We start from the raw sequence: 23,171 nt of genomic DNA on the forward strand, positions 1-23,171 counted from the left end.
CGTGGAGAAGGGAGACAGCGCGCATGCACGGAAATCGCACCGGCCCCACTGCGCATGCGCAGACCCGCGGCACCCATCTGACGCCGGGATCGGCAGCTGGGTCGTTCCAGTGCCGTGCTGACCCCCAGCAGGGGTCAGAACTGCTGCTCCTATGGCCAGGTTGACACTGTCGGGAAACGTAGCCTCAGGATCAGAGAATCCTGCCCCCAATGTCTGGATAACGTGACGTTACAATTTGTGATACCAGCCTTGGAACCTGCATTTGATTCCTGGCAGATGGAAGAATTATCTCCGTTTGTCATGGAGTGTGTACGTCCTACATGAATTGAATTTGAGCAACCCAAACCTGGTTCTAAGTGCGTATGAATCCGTAACATAAAATTGCTAACAACCTTGGAATAAACTAGCTGTTTAACGCAACTAGAGGAGGAAACTTCCTGCACCGAGAAATGGAAATGTTACACATATACAAGAGAGGTACTCCATTAGGAGTGATAGATTATTTTGGATTCTATTTTTGTGAGGGGCAGCACGGTGGCGCAGTAGATAGCACTGCTGCCTCACAGCACCGAGGTCCCAGGTTCGATCCCGGCCCCGGGTCACTGTCCGTGTGGAGTTTGCACATTTTCCCCGTGTTTGCGTGGGTTTCGCCCCCACAACCCAAAGATGTGCAGGCTAGGTGGATTGGCCACGCTAAATTGCCCCTTAATTGGAAAAAATGAGTTGGGTACTTTATTTTGAAAAAGGATCCTATTTTTGTGGAGTGCCAATGAATTTAGTGGGACCTTGGTGATAATCACAAAGTAACTGTTCAGGTAAACGCTTACACAAGGAAAAGATTAGTTGTATGGATCACTCTGATGATGCTCTGCATTATCAGGCCGCTTATATGATTTTCTTCTGGTGCACTGTAAAACCTCATGAATGAAGTCCATCCAGTTGTCACAGGATACATCATGTTCTGGTGATGAGAAAAGAGAAACCCAAAAATACCTCGACAAAAGACCCACAAGTCTTCACAGAAGACTAATTTCACGTAGAGTTATATTTCAGACCAAATTATATCAAAGGGGGCAAATAAGCCAGATGGGCCAGGTTATTTCGAATGGCAAGGTTTCCCTTCCCGGCGGCTGAAGAGACGGCAGTGAACATATCCCCGCCGACTCGACCTGCCCCACAGCCATTTCACATTTGAATGAGCATCAATTGACGGCAGGTGGGGCCCCCCCCCCCCCCGTCACTCACTAAGGAGACCCACCTCCGAAAGCCGCCGACCAACCTGATTGGCTGGCAGCTCCTTAGTCCCTGGAGTAACAGGAGTTGCAGTCGACATAGGAGGAAATGCATGAAGATTACAGAGCCTAAGTTGTGGAAGTGGACAGCAAGATATGTTTTTGTGGTCTTGGGGCGGAGAAGGTAGGGTGATCTGGGAAGGGCGCAAGTGGGTAATAGAGATGTTGGGGAGCCACCCAAGGCCTAAGCCCAATCATTTTGGGGCTTCTTCCATGCTTGGGAAATCCTTCCGCCAGCCTAAAAATTGAAGCTGGACAGAATACAGCTCTTAAATGGCCAATAGATTGCCACCTAAGGGCCTAAATTGGGGCAAGGCCGTCTACATGTCTCGATGCCTTACCCACCACTGGAAAAAATCGCGGAGAGGGGAGGGAGGGCAGCCTGAGGGTCGCCTGTTCCTTCTATTTCACACCCACCCTCTCCGCTAAAAACCCATCAGTGGGGGGAGGGGATGTGACGTGACATGTAGGTCATAAGGAAAATGGGCCCTCAACAAATCCAGCCTCATCAACTAGACCACATCAGCACTCACTGATTCATATTAAAACTTACTTCTCCTCAAAGATCAAACTTTCAGCAGTTTGTTAAATTTTCCTGTTTATACGACCACATTCTATGTGAAACGGAGCCCACATCATACCCTGCTCAGGTTCCTTCAACTGGCTCTTTACAAAATCCACGGCATCTTGCACCTCCTCATCTTTGCATATGTTCATTTGAAGAACTGTCATACGTTCACATTTCATCTTCTCAAGTGTTTGAGCACCTTCTCCATTCTTATCCTTCCAAAGAAAAATACAAATTACTGCAATTTTTCGATAACTAAATTAAACAAAAACAAGTTCTCCTCTTGGTTTGGTGGGCAAATGTACTAACTGGTGTCGCAACAATACCGCAGGAAGAACCCAAGTTCAATCCTGGATCTATGCTGAATTGACAGATCTTGGCCAGTGTGGCAGTGGAATGGAAGAACTAATCCCCATGGTCCCAGACGTACTGACAGTGGAGAGTGGAATGTTCAGCTGGGACGTGCTGTGCGTCCATTGACCCCACTAAAGCACACACGGATGTTTCGCTAACTGGGTTCACAATCCAATAGCCAGCCGAAACTCATTAGCTAAGGTCACACGTGAAGAATGATCATTTGTGCAAGAAACCAATGGACAAACTGCCATGAAAGCAGGCTTCTCCAAAAATATCCCCCAAAAAGTAGGAAGTTTGGCAATAAATTCCAAAATGGAGTGTAAATTTAGAAAGTTGTGGGTACTTTTTAAAAATGTCAGAACTTTCATTTTTCCAATTAAGGGGCAATTTAGTGTGGCCACTCCACCTACCCTGCACATCTTTAGGATGTGGGGGTGAGGCCCATGCAGACATGGGGAAATTGTGCAAACTCCACACGGAGAGTGACCCAGGGCCGGGATCGAACCTGGGACCTCGGCGCCGTGAGGCAGTAGTGCTAATCACTGTGCCACCGTGCTGCCCTTGTCAGAATTTACCGGTAATATAATGGGCCAGGTTCTGTGTTGTGAAAAACTCTCACTGTTGTGGCATTGCGAACATTTGGTTCTAGAGACCCCACTTGCACAATAAAATGCAGAAATCCAAAGGCTGCAGTCTTTGAGTCCCCTGCTTCTTCTCAGGCAACACTATAACAGAACCCCGCGAATAGACTTGGCATTGAAATCCATGCAAGGGCATGAAGTTGATGTGCTTACCGGTTACCCACTAAGCATGGGAGACCAAAATTAGGGCTATTGCATTCAGGTGCAGGGTTTCTTATTCACTCATGGGATGTGGGCAGCACTGACAAGGTCAGCATTTATTACCTATTCATGGTAGGGAGTTCCTTCTTGAACCACTACAGTCATGTGAGGTAGGTGCACTGATGGTATCGTTAGGGAAAGAGTGCCATGATTTTGACCTAGCAACAATGATAAAATGGCAATTTCCAGGACAAGATGGCTTGTGACGTATGCGGCCTGCACGTGACGCTGTGGTTAGCACTGCTGCCTCACGGCGCCGAGGACCCGGGTTCGATCCTGGCCCCAGATCACTGTCTGTGTGGAGTTTACATATTCTCCCCGCGTCTGCGTGGGTCTCACCCCCACAACCCAAAGATATGCTGGGTAGGTGAATTGGCCACTCTAAATTGCCCCTCAATTGGAAAAAAAAAGAATTGGGTACTCCAAATTTAAAAAAAAAGATGGTGTGTGACGTGCAGGGTAACTGCAGAAGAATGGTGGTGTTCCCATGTGCCTGCAGCCCTTGCTCTTCTGGATTGCAAAGGCCATAGGTATTGAAGGTGCTGTCCAACATCCTTTAGCGACTTGCTGGAATGCATTATAGATGGTGCACACTGCAGCTAAAGTACACTGGTAGTGGAGGGAGTAAATATTTAAGCTGGTGTTTAAGGTGACGGATGGGTTGCGGATGGAATTAATTTTTAATGGTGTTATCAGTGATAAGCATTTTCGAACGAACTCTCTGACCCTGAAAGTATAATATAAGTATAGAATCTCCTTCCCTCAGAATTTAATTCATGTTGGAGCTATGAAATATATATATTTTTTTAACTTTCTCTCTCTTTTTATCTTTTGTTCTCTTTGTTTCACTTTCTATACATGGTGTTGGGGTTTAGAGTTGGATGTCCCCATTGTGGATTGAAGGGTGAAGAGCCTTGCTGTATATGACACAGCAGTGGCCCAGATGGCAGAAAGACAGCAAGTCACCACTCAAACGCCTGCAAAGGTTCTCTGGGCAACTATCAATGTAAACAGCAAGGACCACACATTGGCTGTTGTCAGCAAAATAGGGAACTAAAATACTGGAGGCTTTTTTTGAGCTTTCTACAACTGGTAACAGTTCAGGCACTCTTGCAACACCCTCCAACACAAGTTTCAACAGGATAAGATGCCACAGTCACACGTCACATCCACAATAATGATTTCCTCCGATGTTGGCAATATTATATTCCTACTGTACAGTATTCACTGGAAGCCTTTAAGTTCCCTATTCACTCAGTGTAACTTCCTGTATTCTGGAAAATAAATAATTCATCCTCCCCTTCTCCAAGGCTAGCTGGTGGAAATGAATAACTTTCCATGTCTCCAAACAGATACTGCAGTTCCTAGCTCCTGCATTTAAAACTCACCTTTTATAAAATCGGTTCCCTTTTTCGCACAAGAGTATCTTTTGGAATAGAACCATACATTAATTACAGCACAGCAAGAGGCAATTTGGTTCATCATCTTTAGCAGCTATCTGTAAGAGCAATTCACCTGGTGCCACTCCCCCACCTTTTCCCAATAGCCCTGCAACTTTTCCCGCTTCAGATAACTGACTCTCTTTTGACAGTCACGATTGAATACGCCTCCACCACACCCTCAGACAGTGTATTCCACATCTTAACCAGTCACTGCTTAAAAAACTTTCTTTCCTCTTGTTATACTGCTTCTTTGCCAATCATCTTAAATCTGTGCCCTCTGATTATGGATCCCACTACCATTGGGTATAGTTTCTCCCTTCCTGCACTGTCTGGACCCCTCATGATTTTGAATACATCAATCAAAGCACCATTAAATTCATTTCTACTGTGGAATTCTCAAAATAAGCACATTCGAACGAGATCCTGCCCTCGATCTGGAAATAAATAAATAAATCATGTTTACAATTAATAATCAACCCATCCCTTCAAATTTCATTCTCGGTGTAGGTGTCCTATCAATATATTTCCAATCTCAACTTTTATGATTATCAATACATTCCTATTCCTACCCTTATACAAGTAACTGATAAAAAATATTAATATAACTAGAAGCTACAGCAGATACATTTTGGGGAAGTAATGCGTGGGTAATTTGATATGGTAAGTTTAGCATGCTTGGGAAAGAAAAGGTGATTTTGGAGCGGTGGTTCCTGTAATGATGCACGCTCACAGACTTCTTTAGAAACACGAAAGCTATTTAAAAAGAAGAAAAACTGTAGAGAGGCCAGCATTTCACCGGCTGCCCCATTCCCTACGCGTCTTCCAGGTGTCTGCTGTCCAAGAGAGGACTCCACCCTCTGGAGTGATTGCCCACTCTCGGTCCCAATTGATCCCTCAAGACAGGTGACCCTAATCTGCTGTGTTGCCCTTAAAGGGACAATCACCACAAATCACAGTTCCCAAACCTCTTCCCCACATGATGTTTTTCTTGATGTAATTTCTGAGCCTGGTGTACCCATATTGAGAGATTGATTACTATGTCTGCATGGGTCTCATCCCCACAACCCAAAGATATACAGGATAGGTGGATTGGCCATGCTAAGTTGCCTCTTAATTGGGGAAAAAAATGAATTGATTACTCTAAATTTAAAAAATGAAACAAAAAGGAGATTGATTACCATGATTAGCCAACAACTCCATTATTGTTGTATCATGTGATTACCAAGATGGCAGAAAACAAACATGGCGGATCTTGTTAATTTTTTCATCTCGCAATTCCTTTGTTCCGAAGTTTATTCCTTCTACTGTCCTTTTATTAATAAATCCCCCAAGCTTCAAATTTATAGATAAATGCCTGGGACCAGAATCATAAAATAAATATAAAGCAGTACATTCCCACCACTGCTATCTTAATACATCAACCCAGTCCCAGTGTCTATACATTCCATACCCAGTAATAAATAACCTTGATAACACTGCATTATATGGGCAGCACGGTGGCACAGTGGTTAGCACTGCTGCCTCATGGCGCCAAGGACCCGTGTTCGATCACGACCCCGGGTCACTGTCCATGTGGAGTTTGCACATTTCCCCGTGTCTGCGTGGGTCTCATCGCACAACCCAAAGATGTGCAGGGTAGGTGGATTGGCCACGCAAAAATTGCCCCTTAATTGGAATTTGTTTTTTAATCTAAAAAAATCTTTTATAAAAATAACACTGCATTACACTCCTAACTTTAAATTTCCAATCCCTCCAGTTTACTGTGAATAACACAATGGAACATTCTGTCCAATTTTACAAGAATGAAGGAAACAAGCTAGGATGATGTGAGGAAGAGTTATACTTCATGGTACAAAGGTAGAAAAGGCAAATCGGAAGCAGAAAATACTGGAAATACACAGCATTCTTGACAGTTTCTGTGGAAACAGGATGTTCATGTTCAGGTTGATAACCTTTCATCAGAATAGTATAGAATATCGAGCATGTGCCTATATATTGATTGCGTCGCCTAAGCTTAGCATAAGGAGTATTTTTTTTTTCAGTTTTCATTTTAAAAATACAGAAGATATTACGAAACACCCTGCCACTTAGTGCAGCAAATACAATGTCAGTTAAGATATTCACAAGGATATCAAATTGGCAGTTGTGTAAAAAGTAGGAAGTTGTTTGCCTGGGGTAGTGAGGTTTATTTTCCAAATGACTGATAGAAGATCCAGATGACAGATAAGCTAGATGGGTAGGAGGACCATTTTTAAATATCAAATTTTTTCAATTCTGAAATATGGAATTTATATTTTTAACAATAATAGCAGATCCACTGTAATTCCAGCAGATTTCCTTCCCTTTACTGGCCCAGATGGGTGTCAGGTTGTTTCAATATCATTACTGTACCCACTTTTTATCCCAGTTTTGTTTTTGTTTAATTAACTGAATTCCCAAGCTCATACGCTGAGATTTGAACTTCTCCTGATTATTATTGCTGATTACAAGTCCATTAACAAAGCCACTTTAATAATAATAATCTTCATTAGTGTCACAAGTAGGCTTACATTAGCACTACTGTGAAGTTACTGTGAAAATTCCCTAGTCGCCACATGACAGCGCCTGTTCGGGTACACTGAGGGAGAATTCAGAATGTCCAGTTCACCTAACAAGCACGTCTTTCTGGACTTGTGGGAGGAAACCGGAGCACCCGGTGGAAACCTATGCAGACACAAGGGAGAATGTTCAGACTCCGCACAGACGGTGTCCCAAGAGGGAATCAAACCTGGCGCTGTAAAGCAACAGTGCTAACCACTGTGCTACCTCTTTGGTACTGTATCCGATATACAATGATAAACCATTGCTATGGTCTAGGTCTTGGCAGTGTAGACCATTATTTATTAGCTTGCTATGCAAGGCATTCAATTATTTATAACATTTTCAAAAAGGAATGGAGAGCAATAAATTGTTTTGGTTGGAAACATGCAAATATGCATCCTAAGTGTTTGACTATGTAGAATTAAATGTAAAATTAAACTCCAGATTGTGGTTGAAGTGGGTGGGGGTAGAAGAATGAAAGAGTGGAATACAGCCCAAGGTGATGAATCATAAGCAATACTCAGCATGAGCTGTGAAGTACTGCAGTCAAGCTGGAACAGAATGAGTTGTTCGTTGGCCGATGCCAAAGTTTAATCAAGTTCAAGGAGTGCTGTGTGGAACAACAATGAGCAATTCTCAGTACGCTTGCAAGGCTTTGGGAGTTTAAAATGGTTGAAAGTTGACTGTTGGAAAACATGGGACCATTTGCAAAGTGCATTCTGGTGACAACATCTTCCTTCTGCACCATGACTGCTCAGAGAAACAGTAAATTAAGAAGGAATTAGGAATGGAATTGTGCAGGTGGGGGAGAACCTGGGTTTGAGGCCAATCTAAAGTCAAATGAAAAGCTTAAAGGGTGTCAATATTGCCACCTTATATTTATTCACAAACATTAAAATGCATCCTAGAGTTAATATAATAATAATCGCTTATTGTTACAAGTAGGCTTCAGTGAAGTTACTGTGAAAAGTCCCAGTCGCCACACTCCGGTGCCTGTTCGGAGAGGCCGGTACGGGAATTGAACCTGCGCTGCTGCCTTGTTCTGCATTATAAGCCAGCTGTTTAGCCCACTGTGCTAAACCATCCCCATAAGGTGTCATTACTCATTTCTATCCAAATGCTCAAACTTTCCAAATGTTGATGAAAGGTCAACTCTATCAAACTCTGGGCTAGATTTTCCAGTCCTTCCTGCTCGCGGAATCTTCCAGTCCTGTCGAAGCAGAATACCCCGCGGTTGGCTCCTCAAGAGTCAGGGCGGGCGAGCCATGCAAAACCCCATAGGCTTTGGCTGGGAAACCCACCCGGAGATTTGGTGGGGGGGGGGGGGGATTCTGGCCTCTGTTTCTCTCTCCAAAGATGTGCCTGACATGCTGAGAGTTTCCAGAAAGTTTTCTTTCCAGGTCAAACTTTCTGCATCACTTCGAGAACAACAGTGTTGTTCCCATTTTTCCATATCCCACGATTTTGCATTCATCTCCAGAAACATGATTGGAAAGGCAGAGAGCACAGGACACTTTGAACATTTATTTTGTCCAAAAGCCTAGCAGAACAAATTAGAATATGATACAGACTCACCTTTAACAGACAGCCTGCAAATATAGTAAACCCTTTAGTGTGTAGATGTTTTGCTAATGCAAACCCAATTCCTTTATCACACCCTGTGATCAGGATGGCTTTGTCTTTAACCTAGAAACAAAGACAACCAATCATACAGGTGTGTTAATTTTACAAAACGTCAAAGCAGCAATAAATTATTTAATTAAATTTCGCTATAAAGTGCTAAATGCCAGTAAATTACTGTAACATAGATTCACGAGTTACACAATTTCAAATGAGCAATATTAGCATTATTAATTTTGATCACGGTATTTCATTAAAGGGAGATTTCAGTGAAACTCACAAAACATCACATTCACAAAGTATTAGACCATCCATGCAGAATACAATATAGACCAAAATGGGGGGTCAGTCCTCTTGAGTAAGTGCTGAGTAAAACTGTAACTTAAATAATCCCAAAATAGTCACAGGAAGTCATTTAGCTCGGGGAAATCCTGCAAATTGTTGCATTTATTGCTCAATAAGTAATTTTCTGCTTGAATAACTTTTGTGTTCAGAAGTCCCACAGACATTTAAAATGCTGCTCTACAGGGAGATCGGGGCATAAAATAATCTCAGACCCTAATAATTCTATCACTTATAAACCATCAAGTTTTCAGCGATTTACATGATTTTCCACTGCAGAAAATGACGTGAAAAGTGTTGTGCCAAACAACATACAATTTCATTATGAGTTGCTGTACTGATTCAAATTGGCCACATATTGCAACAAAGAGAACAGCAGCACTAGAAACACCATCAGTTTTGTGCAACAACACAAGTGTCTGTTTTCAGTTTATTAAAAAAATGTAGAAGCAATTAAATTATTGGAAGCAATTAAAATCTAAACATTAAATATATTTTATTATCATCATAGAATCCCTACAGTGCAGAAGGAGGCCATTCGCCCTATACCTGTAACTCCATAACCTCACCTAACCTTTTGGACACTAGGTGCAATTTCGCATGACCATTCCACCTAACCTGCACTTCTATGGACTTTGGGAGGAAACCAGAGCACCCTAAGGAAACCCATGCAGAAACGGAGAAAACGTACAAACTCCACACAGTCACCCGAGGCTGGAATTGAACCTGGGTCCCTGGCACTGTGAGGTGGTAGTGCTAACATTGAGCCGAGCCGCCCCTGAAATGGCTAATAAACAAAGAACAAAGAAAAGTACAGCACAGGAACAGGCCCTTCGGCCCTCCAAGCCTGCGCCGACCATGCTGCCGTCTAAACTAAAATCTTCTACACTTACTGGGTCCGGATCCCTCTATTCCCACCCTATTCATGTATTTGTCAAGATGCCCCTTAAATGTCACTATCATCCCTGTTTCCACCACCTCCTCCGGCAGCGAGTTCCAGGCACCCACTACCCTCTGTGTAAAAAACTTGCCTCGTACATCTCCTCTAAACCTTGCCCCTCGCACCTTAAACCTATGCCCCCTAGTAATTGACCCCTCTACCCGGGGGAAAAGCCTCTAGCTATCTACTCTGTCTATGTCCCTCATAATTTTGTATACCTCTATCAGGTCGCCCCTCAACCCCCGTCGTTCCAGTGAGAACAAACCGAGTTTATTCAACCGCCCCCTCATAGCTAATGTTAGGGTGTGTTGAGGTTGGGGGCCTAGATAGCATTCGGTGCTACATCCCGTATTGTTCCTAATTTACAGCAATAACTTTGATTCAAAAACTTTGTAACATGTAACAATTTTGAGATACATCATGATCCATTCACCGAAAGTTTCACCAAAGTCAGAAGCTTTTGCCCAGGATTGAAAAGTCAATTACTGGGAGACATATGTTTACGGTGCGAGAGGCAAAGTTTAGATGAGATGTCTGAGGCAGAGGAGATGTGCAAAGCAAGCTTTCTTTTTTTACACAGAGGGTAGTGGGTGCCTGGAACTCACTGCTGGCGGAGGTGGTGCAAGTAGATACAATAGTGACTTTTAAGAGGCATCTTGACAAATACATGAATAGGATGGAACTAGAGGGAACAGAAGTGCAGAAGGTGTTAGTTTAGACAGACATCATGATCAGCGCAGGCTCGGAGGGCCGAAGGGCCTGTTCCTGTGCTGTACTGTTCTTTGTTCCTTGATGTACTTCAGTGGGTGCATTCACACCACAACTCTGGTGTTGGTGCAGTTGTTTCACTTTGCAAGCATGCGCTGCAGTTACAGTCAACGCACCTTGAATCCAGAATGCAGAAACGATGTGTCAGTGAAATGAAGTGGATCTCCCCAGAGGAGGCAACGTTAACCTGCTTCACTTTGTTGTCCGTGTGAGCCTTCACACCCGATTTGCCGAACACAAGATTAACACCAGTTTGAAGCCTACACTACTACTGTACCAACATCAAGCTTGCATTGTATTACAACCAGAGCTAGGTCAGGTTCTCCAAAAGATTTGATCCAGGCGAAACCCCTCGATTTGTCACCGACCTGCTGGAATAACCCCCCCCCCCCCCAATTGTGGAGGGATGCCTGGCTCCGTGTCTTCATTCACCCAACCCGCTACTGGCAGCAACAAAGGTTTAATGTAACGAGGTTCTCTTCCCCATGGGTAACTTTGCCAGACCCAATAATTATATTTAAAAAGGAGCCAATTCAACCCGAGTAAGTTTAGTAACTACTAAAAAAGGTAAGAAGAAATGGTAACGGACAAAAATCTACATTCATACAGATTAGGAATAAATACAAATAAAAAGTTGTACAGAATAGTGACGTACTGTAGCCGTTGCAATTCTGTTCAGTAAAATTGGCTCCTACTGACGAATAGTTGATTCTGCGGTTCAGGTGTCCTGAAGTCCAATTGATAGATTTCAGTTCCTTTTTCCAGTCACTGTATTGCCTTCAGTGTGTGTAGTAACTTCTTGCTGCTCTTCCTCAGCCTACACACACACACACACACACCAACGGGCAGGCAGACCACTCCACAAGACTCTTCTCACTACCCATTCCCATGGGACCCCCCCTCCCCCCTCACTATCCCCCCAACCACAAACCTGGCACAACCAATCGACAATTCCATCGCCAACCCCGCCGCCCACCCCAAATTCGATCCACGCACCTGATAAACCAAACTTCTCTCTGGCTTGAATGTGGCTGGACCTTTAAACTCACCTGATTTGTGGTACCTAGAGCCATAAAACAAAGGGGGCATTCCCTCATGCATCCAACTCTGCTGTCCTCAACAGAAGACCTCAGCAGCACGCTGAACTACACTGTTCTTACCTGGCCTGAGTTGGAAGGCCGAGTGAGAAATGATCAAAAGGATTTTCAAGAGCAGAGTGACAATCCACCTCTGATTGCCACTCCATGGAAGTCCAGGCCTATTAACTCCATTTCTCCCTCCACAGATTCCACCAGGCCTATGGAGTGCGTTCAATTCTCATTTTCGATTTCCAGCATCCGTAGCATATTGCTTTTGATTTCATCTTCATGATCCTTTCTTCGTCCAAAATTTCATACATTTATAAGTCTCTTCAATAAATGTTGGTTGTGTTTCACTGAATACAGGTTTAGGCCATGATTAAATATGAGGCCCTATGATACTAAGTTCTTTTAATTTTCCTTTAGCTCAGACGTCAGGAGGAGCACAAGTACCCCTCCGGGTACCCAGGGCCACCTCTATCCCCTATCACCATACATTGCCACCCTTACCCCCCAATCGTCATCAACATGAAGCAAACCTCAGATGGATGCCTCTTGCTGGGGCGGTTTCTGCAGCCCCCAGTGGTGGCCTCATGCTGCTTGAATTAGCACTTCAGCAGGCTGCTAGGCACAGGTTCCTGCAGGAACAAGCTTGCATGGCGAGGCAGGCTTAATTTATATGCGCAATCCTGAATTGCCGCCCATGCCTGGCAGGGTTTTCAGGTTGCACACATAAATGAAGACCAGGAGCTAAAATCTCTCCACATCCTGCTTTGCAAATTCGTCACTCACCCCTACCAAACCACCATTCCATTATGCGTGTCGCATGTCAGTCCTTTCCATGCTTTGGTTTTTCTAGATATATTTGGCCCATTCATGATCATAGAATTTACAGTACAGAAGGAGGCCATTCAGCCCATCGAGTCTGCACAGGCCCATGGAAAGATCACCCTATCTAAGCCCACACCTCCACCCTATCCCAGTAACCCCATCTAACCTTTTTGGACACGAAGGGCAATTTTAGCATGGCCAATCCACCTAACCTGCACATCTTTGGACTGTGGGAGGAAACCAGAGCACCCGGGAGGAAACCCACACAGACATGGGGAGAACGTGCAGACTCCACACAGACAGTGACCCAAGCCGGGAATCGAAGCTGGGACCCTGGATTTGTGAGGCAACTGTGCTAACCACTGTGTTACCATGCCATCCATAGTAATGATCATCACTGCTTCACACCTGGTGCCTTCTGCGAGTCCATCTTCCAAGTCGTTCACAAAAAAGTATAATCACTAACAATCCCAACACTCGCCTCTGTAGCACAGAACCAGCAATTAGCCACCACACATCTACTCCATTGTGCAGCACATGCAACCAGACAATTTCTAATCTGGGCTAATACAATTTATTCTACAGTTCCAAATTTTCTGCAGCGATTGACAGTGTTCAGTTTCTTTCTGAAGTCCAGGTAGACAACATCGACCATTCACTCCATTCATTCAATCTAACATTCTCAGAGAAATCCACATAAGCTGGTTAATCGGGACCTGCACTCCAAAAGCCACGCTGACCCGTAACATCGTCAAGATATTTCCTTTGGCATCCTTCATCGTAGTTTCAAAATTCCTCCGAACTGCACCATGACATAAATACCTGTTATTTGAGTGCCATTCCTAACCCCTTTCTTATAAATATGGGAATCACATTGCTACTTTCTGATTTTCTGGCGTATGATCCAGGCCGAGAGAGCTTGGGGAGTGTTTTTTAAAAATATTTTTATTCTCCATTTTCACATTTACCTTCAAAATTTACACCCCACCCACAAACAGTAAACGGTAACAAATACAAAATCAATCCCCTTAACAATAACAACGATCCCATCCTCCCACCACCCCAAAAAACAGCCCACCTGTCAATATATGCATCCAATAAAACAAACCCTCCCACGGTGGAAACAAAAAACAAAGGAGAAAAAGAAAAAGGAGTCCGGGACCGCCCATGGTCACCATTAACCTGTAGAGTCCACTCCCCCACCCCTATACACAACGCCATCCAACCTCTGAAAGAGTACCGTACATGATACCCAAGAGTTGTAAACACCCCCCCCCCCCCCCCCCCCCCCCCCCCGCCCCTCCAACTCCAACTCCTCCCGTCCACTGCCTCTTGTAAAACTCCTCTCCCCAACCTCGGTTACCTCCCCCCAACTTTCCACCCCGGCTAGACCACTCGGACCCTGTTCTGCCAGGCTCTGATGGCCGCAGCCCCTCCCCCCACCTCACTCCCGTTCACTGGCCGGCTTAAACCGGCCAGCGTGGAGGCCCCCGCCCGGGTCCCTTTCCCCCTTGCCCAGCCCTAGGAAAGCCCAGAAATCCCCTTTTAGCACACAAACCCCGCATATCCACCTACACCCCAAAGAGCCCTCATTTCGAGTGAAAGTCCCATCCCTTCCCTTGTCCAAATATATACAACATTGGCTCCTTGAGCCCCTACACCCGCATGCAGTGAAACAAAAAAGAAGAAAATACAGTCATGAGGTTACATCGGCACATGGCCATTTCTCAGTTTTGCCACAGTCCTTCTGCCTTTGCAAACTCCTCCGCTGCTTCCACCGTTCCAAAATAAAAGTCCTTGTAAGTCACCCTCAGCTTCGCTGGATATACAATGCCGCACTGCAGCTTGCTAATGTACAGTGCCCTCTTCACCCGGTTGAAGGCAGCCCGCCTCCTCACCAGCTCCACCGTAAAGTCCTGGTATACACGTATACCAGCTCCAGCCCACTGCACCACCCGCTTTTGCTTGGCCCAGCTCAGGACCTTCTCCTTCACACTGTACCTACGGAAGCACTACTCTTGGCGGCTCACTCGCCTTTGGTACAGGCCTCCACGACCGATGAGCCAGATCCAGTTCATATCGGGAGGGATCCTCCCCCTCCCCCAATAGTTTCGCCAGCATTGCGGCAAAATACTCAGTCGGCCTCGATCCTTCAACTCCTTCGGGCAGCTCCACAATCCTCAAATTCTGTCGCCTGGATCTGTTTTCCAGGTCTTCCACTTTTCCTCGCAGATCCTTGTTAATCTCCATCACCTTCCACATCTCCTACCCCATCGAGGTAAGTTGATCACCGTGCTGCAATAATGTCTCCTCCACTTCCTTCAGCGCGTCCCCTTGCTCCCGCACCTCCGCTCGCCACCGCCGTCGTCACCGGGGATATCGCCTCCTCCACCAGCACACTCAAAACCTCCCTCATCTCCTTCCTCATTGTCTCCATGTATTTTGTAAACTGCCTTTCGAATTCCGCAGCCACGACCTTAGTTATTTCTTCAGCCGTAAGCAATGCGGCCTCCCCTGGTGTTCCAGCCTCCATTTTCCTTGGTGACCCCGCGGTGACCATTCCACTCCCCGACGGACCTTCAGCTGTTTTTTTAACGGCCGTTTTTTTGCTCACCCTTGACATTTTCCTTTATTGTGCCTTCACTGTGCCTCCTCTGTGCCTTCTCCCTGCTTTTGCCGCCTCCGTGGACCCTGGCTTAATGCCCCGAAAATACCGTTCCTGAACGGGAGCCCTCCATTGTGCGGCTGCCTCCCGCCCGCCGTCACCGCAAGTCAGATTGGGAAGTGTTGATGCGGAGCCATCTTCAGGGCACTGCACCAAAATCTGACAATATTCATCTTGCACTTCTGCAACTTCCCTCACGTGCTTCTAAGTGATTTTAGCCATTTCTAATCTTTTCTCGCATTTAGCAGTCTCTTCCTGTTTGAAATGGTTCTGCCTTTTTCATTTGTAAACATTATTGTGAAATAGTGTTTTCAACATTTCTGCAATTTCTTTCTCAGTTGTCACCTGTTCATTGTCGTTTCTTGGTAGCCGAACATTCTGCTGTGCTCTTTAACAATTTCCTACGGAAAAGATGGCAACTGTGCTGTTCTTCTTTTTGTTTCCAGATATAAATCTCCTTCAATATCTCTTCATATTATTTAAGTATTTTAATTTAGTTGAAACAATTTTGACATTGGAAGTAATCAGGAATCACTGCTCTTGACAAACCTATAGAATTATTTGACAGATATGATAAGACTGGGGAAATACACACTGTGTGCAGCTTGGGAGCGGTTTAGCTCAGTTGGTTGGACAGCTAGTTTATGACATAGAGTGACACTGACAATGCAAGTTCAATTCCAGTACCAGCTGAGGTTAATCATGAACATTGCCTTCTCAACTTTGCCCCTCGCCTAAGGTGTGGTGACCCTCAGGTTAAATCACCACCAGTCAGCTCTCTCTCAAAAGAGCAGAGCAGCCTATGGTCCTCAGGGACGATGGTAACTTTCATTTCACTTGAGGAAGCATTTTGACATAGTACCACATGGGAGAATATTGGAGATGGTTAAGGGATATGGAATTAGGGAAGGGCAATAAACTGAATAAAAGCTGGTTACAATGGGGGAAATAGACTAGGTGTTTAAGAGAAACTTGCCCAGAGTGATTAGAAATGAGGCATTGCACCTCCTCGGGTTCAGTTCAGGGGCCACCTCTGTTCACTATCTATTTTAATAATTGGATTTATGCCTAAAAGACGTGACATAGAAATTTGCAAATGATATCAAAGTAAGGGACTTATTTTACTTTTAGAATAGCAAAGGAAACTACAAAAAGATACTAAGAAGAGGGCAAATGGAATTCAATGTCAGTAATCAGGGTGTCAGCAAAGCTGAAGCCAATGGAATAAAAGGACCATGAGAACTGTAATACAAGAGTATACGTGGGCAGATTGTTAAAGGCGACAGAGTAGGTTGAGACAGTGGTTAATATGACATGTGGAATCCTGGGCTTTATAAATAAATGAAGGCCTCGAGAACAACAATGAGGAAGTTATGATTAACCTTCATAAAACACTGCTTTGGCCTCAATTGGAATATTGTTTTTAAAAAAAATTTGGAGTACCCAATTCACTTTTACCAGTTAACGGGCAATTTAGCGTGGCCAATCCACCTACCCTGCACATCTTTGGGTTGTGGGGGCGAAACCCATGAAGACACGGGGAAAATGTGCAAACTCCACACGGACAGTGACCCAGGACCGGGATCGAACCTGGGACCTCGGCGCCGTGAGGCGGCAGTGCTAATCACTGCGCCACCGTGCTGCCCTAACTGGAGTAGTGTGTCAAATTCTGGGCACTGCACTTTGGGAAGAATGTAAAAACCTTAGAGAGAATGCGGCAAAATTTTAAAATAATATTTTCAGGGTTGAGGGCTTCAGTTATATGGATAGATTGGAGAAGCTGAGATCATTCTTCTCAAAGAAGAGCAAGTTGAGAGGAGGTTTGATTGAGGTGTTCAAAATCTGGACAGAGTAGGTAAGGAGAAACTGCTCCCATTGAAAGAAGTGTCTAGAACCAGAGGACACCAACTTAAGGCGATTGCCAAAAAGTAGCAAAAGTGGCATGAGGACACAGTCAGTGGTTAGAATCTGGAATGCACTGGCTGTGAGTGGGGTGGAACCAGACGCAATTGTAGCTTTCAAAAGAGATTTGGATAATTACCTGAAGAGAAAAGAAATGGCAGAGTTATGGGAAAAGATGGGGGTGTGGGACTAGCTGAGTTGCTAGACACGACAGGTTGAATGGCCTCCTGTGCTGTAACCATTCTATAATTCTATGATACTAAATGTGACATAATGCATGTTGCTAAAAGAAATAACAACAGGTATTATACTCTGAAAGGAAGGCAGTGCCATAGTGGTATTGTCACTGGACTAGTAATCCAGAGAGCCAGGGTAATGCTCTGGGGACATGGGTTCGAATCCCACCTGGGCTGATGGCGGAATTTTAATTCAACAAAAAGCTGGAATTAAAAGCCTAATAATGACCATGAAACCATTGTCGATTGTTGTAAAATCCCATCTGGTTCACGAATGTACATTAGGAAAGGAAATCTGTCATCCTTACCTGGTCTGGCCCACATGTGACTGCAGACCCACAGCAATGTGCTTGACTCCTAAATGCTCTCAGGGATGGGCAACAAATGCTGTCCCAGCCAGCAACGCACACATCGCACACACACATTTAAAAAGTCAGCTTGATGCTATGGAAGAGCAGAAGGATATGGAGGTATGGGTCCAAAAAGGTATTAAACATGGCGGTTCAATGTCACTGCTGCCTCACCACACCGAGGACCCGGGTTCGATCCTGGTCCGTGTGGAGTTTGCACATTCTCCCCGTGTCTGCATGGGTCTCACCCCCAAAACCCCAAAAGATGTGCAGGTTAGGTGCATTGGCCACGCTAAATTGCCCTTAATTGGAAAAAAAGAATTGGATACTCTAATTTTTTTTTTTTTTGAAACGGTATTAAACACAGCGCCTCAGGCCAATACAACTGTAAAAAAAAATACTAATTTAACTCTACATTTTGGGCGAGCTCTATCAGCTGCTTCACACCCCATTCGGGTGAATGGGGGCGTGACGTGGCTGGCAGATGCCAGGAGTGGCCTCTTCTGGCATCTACCTGGCTTGTCACACATTGTGAGGTCTAAGGGGATCTTGCAAGATGTCGTGATCCCCATTGTGGGTGGGACCAGTATTTGGCAAATCTGCATATTAGAGTGAGTAGCTAGCCTCACTCTAATATATAGCTCGCTTGATCTACTCAATGCATTGGGATCTAACCCCTTCGCCTCACAGACCTTAGACAAGCACTGTTCAGTACTGGCCCTCACATATAGTGATCATGTGGAACGGCACTTGAGGTGGTCTCCCAGGAGATAGGAGGCCCTTGGGTGGTTGGCCTCTGGGCACTGCCAAGGTGCTGAGGTGGCACTGCGAGTGAGGAGTTTGCGAGATTCACGAAGATGAACGGCATACGCCATATCCGCACTGCCCCTTACCACCCGGCTTCAAATGGGTTGGCAGAGCGCGCAGTTCAGACATTCAAAAGAGGCCTAAAGAAGCAGTCTTCCGGATCAATGGAAACGAGACTGGCTCGCTTTTTGTTTACGTATAGAACCACCCCCCATGCAGTGACTGGGGTAGCTCCTGCAGAACTCCTAATGGGCCGGAGACTTCGCACCTGCCTTAGTATGGTTTTCCCGGACATTGGCGCAAAAGTACGCCGCACATAAGAACGTCAGGGACAGGGATTTTCTCGGCATCGGCCGATTAGGCAGTTTGCGCCCGGTGACCCAGTGTTCGTTCGGAATTTTGCTGGTGGTGCCCAGAGGGTTCCTGGTGTAATCCTTCGCCAAACGGGCCCTATATCTTACCAGGTGCAAGCCCAGGGTCGTCTCCAGTGCAAACATGTAGACCACGTTCGGTCCAGAAGACTATCCCCTCAAAAGATTCCCCGCCCCCGGAGCCAATTTCTACAGCCGCAGAGACCAGAGACAAGGGAAGGTAGTCCTCACAATCTTCCACTGGTGCCTCACTCGAAGCCTGCGCAGGTCGTTACGGAACCAAATGGAGATAGAGACGCTGACATGACGGAGGCAGCAGACTCCGAGATGGAGACACAGGATGCATCAGAGGGGGAATCCTCGGGTCCACGGGCCGTGGATGTGCAACCGTTGCGCCGTTCATCACAGAAGCGCCGGTCTCCGTCTCGTTACACGCCGCCTGATCCAGCGCCGCGTGCAAATGGTGTCCGGCCTGCGGCAAAACGAGTCCGACGCCCTCCTTCGCCAGGGTCTTTGGTGGATTCCTTGGACTTTGGGGGGGGGGGGGGGGGGGGAGGGATGTTATTACCTGCCTACTTACCACTGGCTGGGGACTAATGACAATCCCACAATCCTGTGGGAGTATGAGCTTCCCCAATGAGGGGGCGGAGAAACCATTAGTAAACTCCATGTATAAATAAAGCTGGCCAGTATGGAACCAGGAGGAAGGAGTGTGCAGCAAGGGAAATTGCTGCTGCTGTTATATATATATGTTATTGTAAATAAATGTTATTACTTTGTATCCTTAAAACTCGTGCTGGATTCTTCGTGGCCCTCACAAAACCTGTGTTGTAACTTTGATATATTTTTACATAAAAAGAGCCACAAGGCAAATTCCCTGGCTTCAGAAAACTGAACTGAGAAACTGGACTCTTTGCCTTTGAAAGTGGAGTGGCCAGGACTGCACAGAGGGTCAAATAGATTTCCATGGAAAGAATCTCCTCCCCTATTTATCTTTCTGTCATCGAATGGTTGAATAAACACAGATGGTAGGGCAAGCGATCGCTGATTGAAAGTGGCCCTTCACACAAAATGTAATCGATAGACTTCCAGGAAAAGTAAGGGTGACAGGAAAGCCTCAATGTCGTGCAACGTGCAATTAGAAAGCTTGATGGAGAGAGGTGGGGCTGGATATGATGGTAAAGCGCGACCAGATACTGTTATAATACATTTCGCTTTCCCTTTAAAACAATAACAACTCTACGAGTTAGTCTGGTGTACTTCGCCCCGTGTGTTACCGTCCCCATTGGATTCTTGCGATTTACAAATGTCAACTTCCAGAAACATTTTAGGCTGGAAACAGATTTAGAGATTTATTTCGAAACCCCCGCGTCGGCACACCGAGATCCGGGCAACATTCAGCAATATGAAGCGACATTTGATAGATTGAGAAGTGTTTACCTTGACCGAACCGCGAGGCAGAGATGGCATGGCTAAGCACAGCACAAACACAAGGTACATCAGCACGATGCTGTGGGTCACCGTGTCCTCCTGAAAACCAAACAGCTTAACAAATGCACTCAGAATCTCGGGGAGCCACAAGCCTAAACCCAGGGTCAGCAGGAATGAAAACAGCAGCATCAGGGCCATCTGCACGTATGAGAGCTTGGACATATCTGCCAGCCCTCCGCTCCGCTCCCCTGGCTGTCTGGGCTGGGCTGGGTTCCCGGGCTGGGCTCCCTCCCTCTCCGCTGAGCCCTCCCTCTCCGCTGACTGCGATGTTGCTCACAGTCCCCGCTCAGTTAGCCCGCTGTCCTTTCTCATCCACTCTTGTATTCTCCGCCCACACAGCCGTGCAAAAAAAAAGGCAAGCAGTCCGGACAGAGAATGAGATCACTTCCGTGTGTAAATCCGATCAAAAATGCACTGACAGGTTACTGCACACCAGAGTTACAGTACAGAGCCTGCAGGGAAGCTCAAACCGCTCAGCCATAAAGAATCAAACCCTGAACCAGCCAGTTTATGAAGACCGCTTTACCATTCGGTTGTGAACATGACGAGGCCATTCAGCTCCTCCAATCATGCCTGATCTGCATCTTAAATCCATCCACCCACTTTAGTTCCATAGCGCTTTAAAAGAAAACAATGCCTAACCCCCCCAAAATACAATCTATCTATCTTTGACTTTTTCCAACCTAACCTTTTAGGGAAAGAGTTCCATATTTCTACTACCCTGAAGAAATGCTTGCATTCCTTTTCATTGTCTCAGATCCTTTCAAAGCTGTTGTCTGTAAGTTGTCAGACGCTTCAACCAGTTTATTACTCGAACGTTTTACCCAGGTGCCCTTATTTGCGAGGCGATCAAAGGACAAACACAGGTTCACGGTTTAGCACAATTTTATTCACAATTCACAGCTGAGCTTAAGGTATTTAGTGAAGGAGGCTGGACGGGCTATGGTCACTCGGTCATTCGATGTGGATATCTTCTTTGGGCTCAGAACCCAGGGTCCCTTCATCTTACGATGGTTGTGTCTGGGGGACTCCCAGGTTATCGTTGACGATCTGTTCCAATGTTCCTTCTTTTATATTGGTTCTGCTAACACTGAGTCATAGATATACGCCTATGCCTGACCTGAGTTCTATTGCCCCATCCAGACTGAAACTCATTAAAGGGAATAAACAGGATATTCCTGTTCAGCCAGGGCGATTCAATCAAGATCCATTGTCCTCTTAAACACTCTTTTCTGACCAGCTATTAGCCCATCACAGAGTCTGATGGCCTCTATGTTTGTCCTGCTACAAAGTTGATCATCTGTGTCTGGAAGTTCATTACATGTTCATAGCACAGTCTTGTCCTTTTGTGTAAATGTGAATGGGTAATCACAAAGTCCATATCGCGATAATGAGCTTATGTGTTGACTTGAGTGCGCTTGCAGATGGCCAGTAATGTCTCCAGCTAGGGCCTCATTTGGCATTTCTCTTCCGGACCTATGGGTCTTGTCAGCCTATTCCCAATACCATATTCCCTCTCTCTGATCCCATAAGTGTAAACCCATGGATTCATAATTTGGGCAACCCTATTTCTTAGAGTGAATCCGAGATACATACTTTCTTTCCAACATTAAGGGCTTATTCACTTACATATTTACATATTTAGAAACCAATTCCTACGTCTCATTACTGATTTCACATTTAATCAACCTTCCTTTTGCTTTTTTCCATCTCTTAAACATAATCATCGTAAAAGATTGATATGTGGCAGCCAGAACAGCAATAATAACAAAATGCAATATGATGTGTATCGAAGGGTGTATTTCCACTTTCGGGCTCCAATCCCAAATATTATCCCACCAAGTTATTGATATAGAACATAGAACAGTACAGCACAGAACAGGCCCTTCGGCCCTTGATGTTGTGCCGAGCATTGTGTCATGCAAGAGTGCCTTTAAGAAATGGATGTGTAAGCAATGTACCTTTAAAAAAACAGTGATGTCAGATATAGTAAATACTTACCCGACCGTAATCACCCAATCAGCTGCTTACACTTGCCCTGCATCACTTTTGAATCCTGACATCGCCTCAGGCTCCAAACCCCCAGCTAGCACTCTGCTCTCAGTCTTTCTTGTGTTCCTTTATTTCATGCTCTTTTACCCTCCCAGCTCCACTCTCGCTCTTTCTTGCGCTCTTTTATCTCCCCAGCTTGCTCTTCATTGATCTACATTGACTCTGGTCCATCTGCAGTGCATCTTGATAGTATCACTCTCACTCATGTTTTTTGTACTACTGAACATGTGTTTTGTGTACCCTTTTTAACCTTTTCTCCAAATTCCTCAATTGTCCAGACAATAACTTATCTCTGTAAGATGGCTCTCTTTATAGTCTTGCTGTTTCCCTTTCAGTAATGTTCAGCTCAATCTTTGATCATTTAAGTATGCCTATTTCCCATATATCCTACTTTTTAACATGTTTTGTTTGTGTTACAGCTATCATTGTAAACCTAAATTCTCAATAGTCATAGTTGAAACCTTTTGTCTCCGTTAGCACACCCAAGCTATGTCCCCTGAAGGTTTGTATGACTCAGACAAGAAAATGCTACGGGTGCTGAAATAAAAACAGAAAAATATTAAGCAAGTAAGGGAACATCTGTGGAGATAAATTGTAGGATTACTGTTTCAATCTGTAACTTATCATCAGAACTGA

General features: G+C 45.2%; 1 protein-coding gene across 2 annotated transcripts in view; it reads right to left on the reverse strand.

The window, feature by feature from the left end:
• The window catches only part of LOC140389675 (D-beta-hydroxybutyrate dehydrogenase, mitochondrial-like), a 46,894-nt gene extending 26,053 nt beyond the window's left edge, over positions 1-20,841 (reverse strand). Inside the window, exons 1-3 of one of the 2 annotated variants that reach the window (XM_072474025.1) lie at positions 20,433-20,841; positions 8,657-8,767; positions 1,934-2,069 (exon numbers count right to left, since the gene is read on the reverse strand). In XM_072474025.1, coding sequence (XP_072330126.1) covers positions 1,934-2,069; positions 8,657-8,767; positions 20,433-20,645 — 460 coding nt within the window. In that variant the 5' untranslated portion in view covers positions 20,646-20,841. Of the gene's footprint in view, positions 1-1,933; positions 2,076-8,656; positions 8,768-20,432 lie in introns of both variants that reach the window. The other variant, XM_072474023.1, reaches the window with a different exon arrangement.
• Positions 20,842-23,171: the final 2,330 nt, after the last annotated feature.

This window comes from Scyliorhinus torazame, chromosome 14, assembly GCF_047496885.1.
Source record: "Scyliorhinus torazame isolate Kashiwa2021f chromosome 14, sScyTor2.1, whole genome shotgun sequence".
Taxonomy (NCBI): domain Eukaryota; kingdom Metazoa; phylum Chordata; class Chondrichthyes; order Carcharhiniformes; family Scyliorhinidae; genus Scyliorhinus; species Scyliorhinus torazame.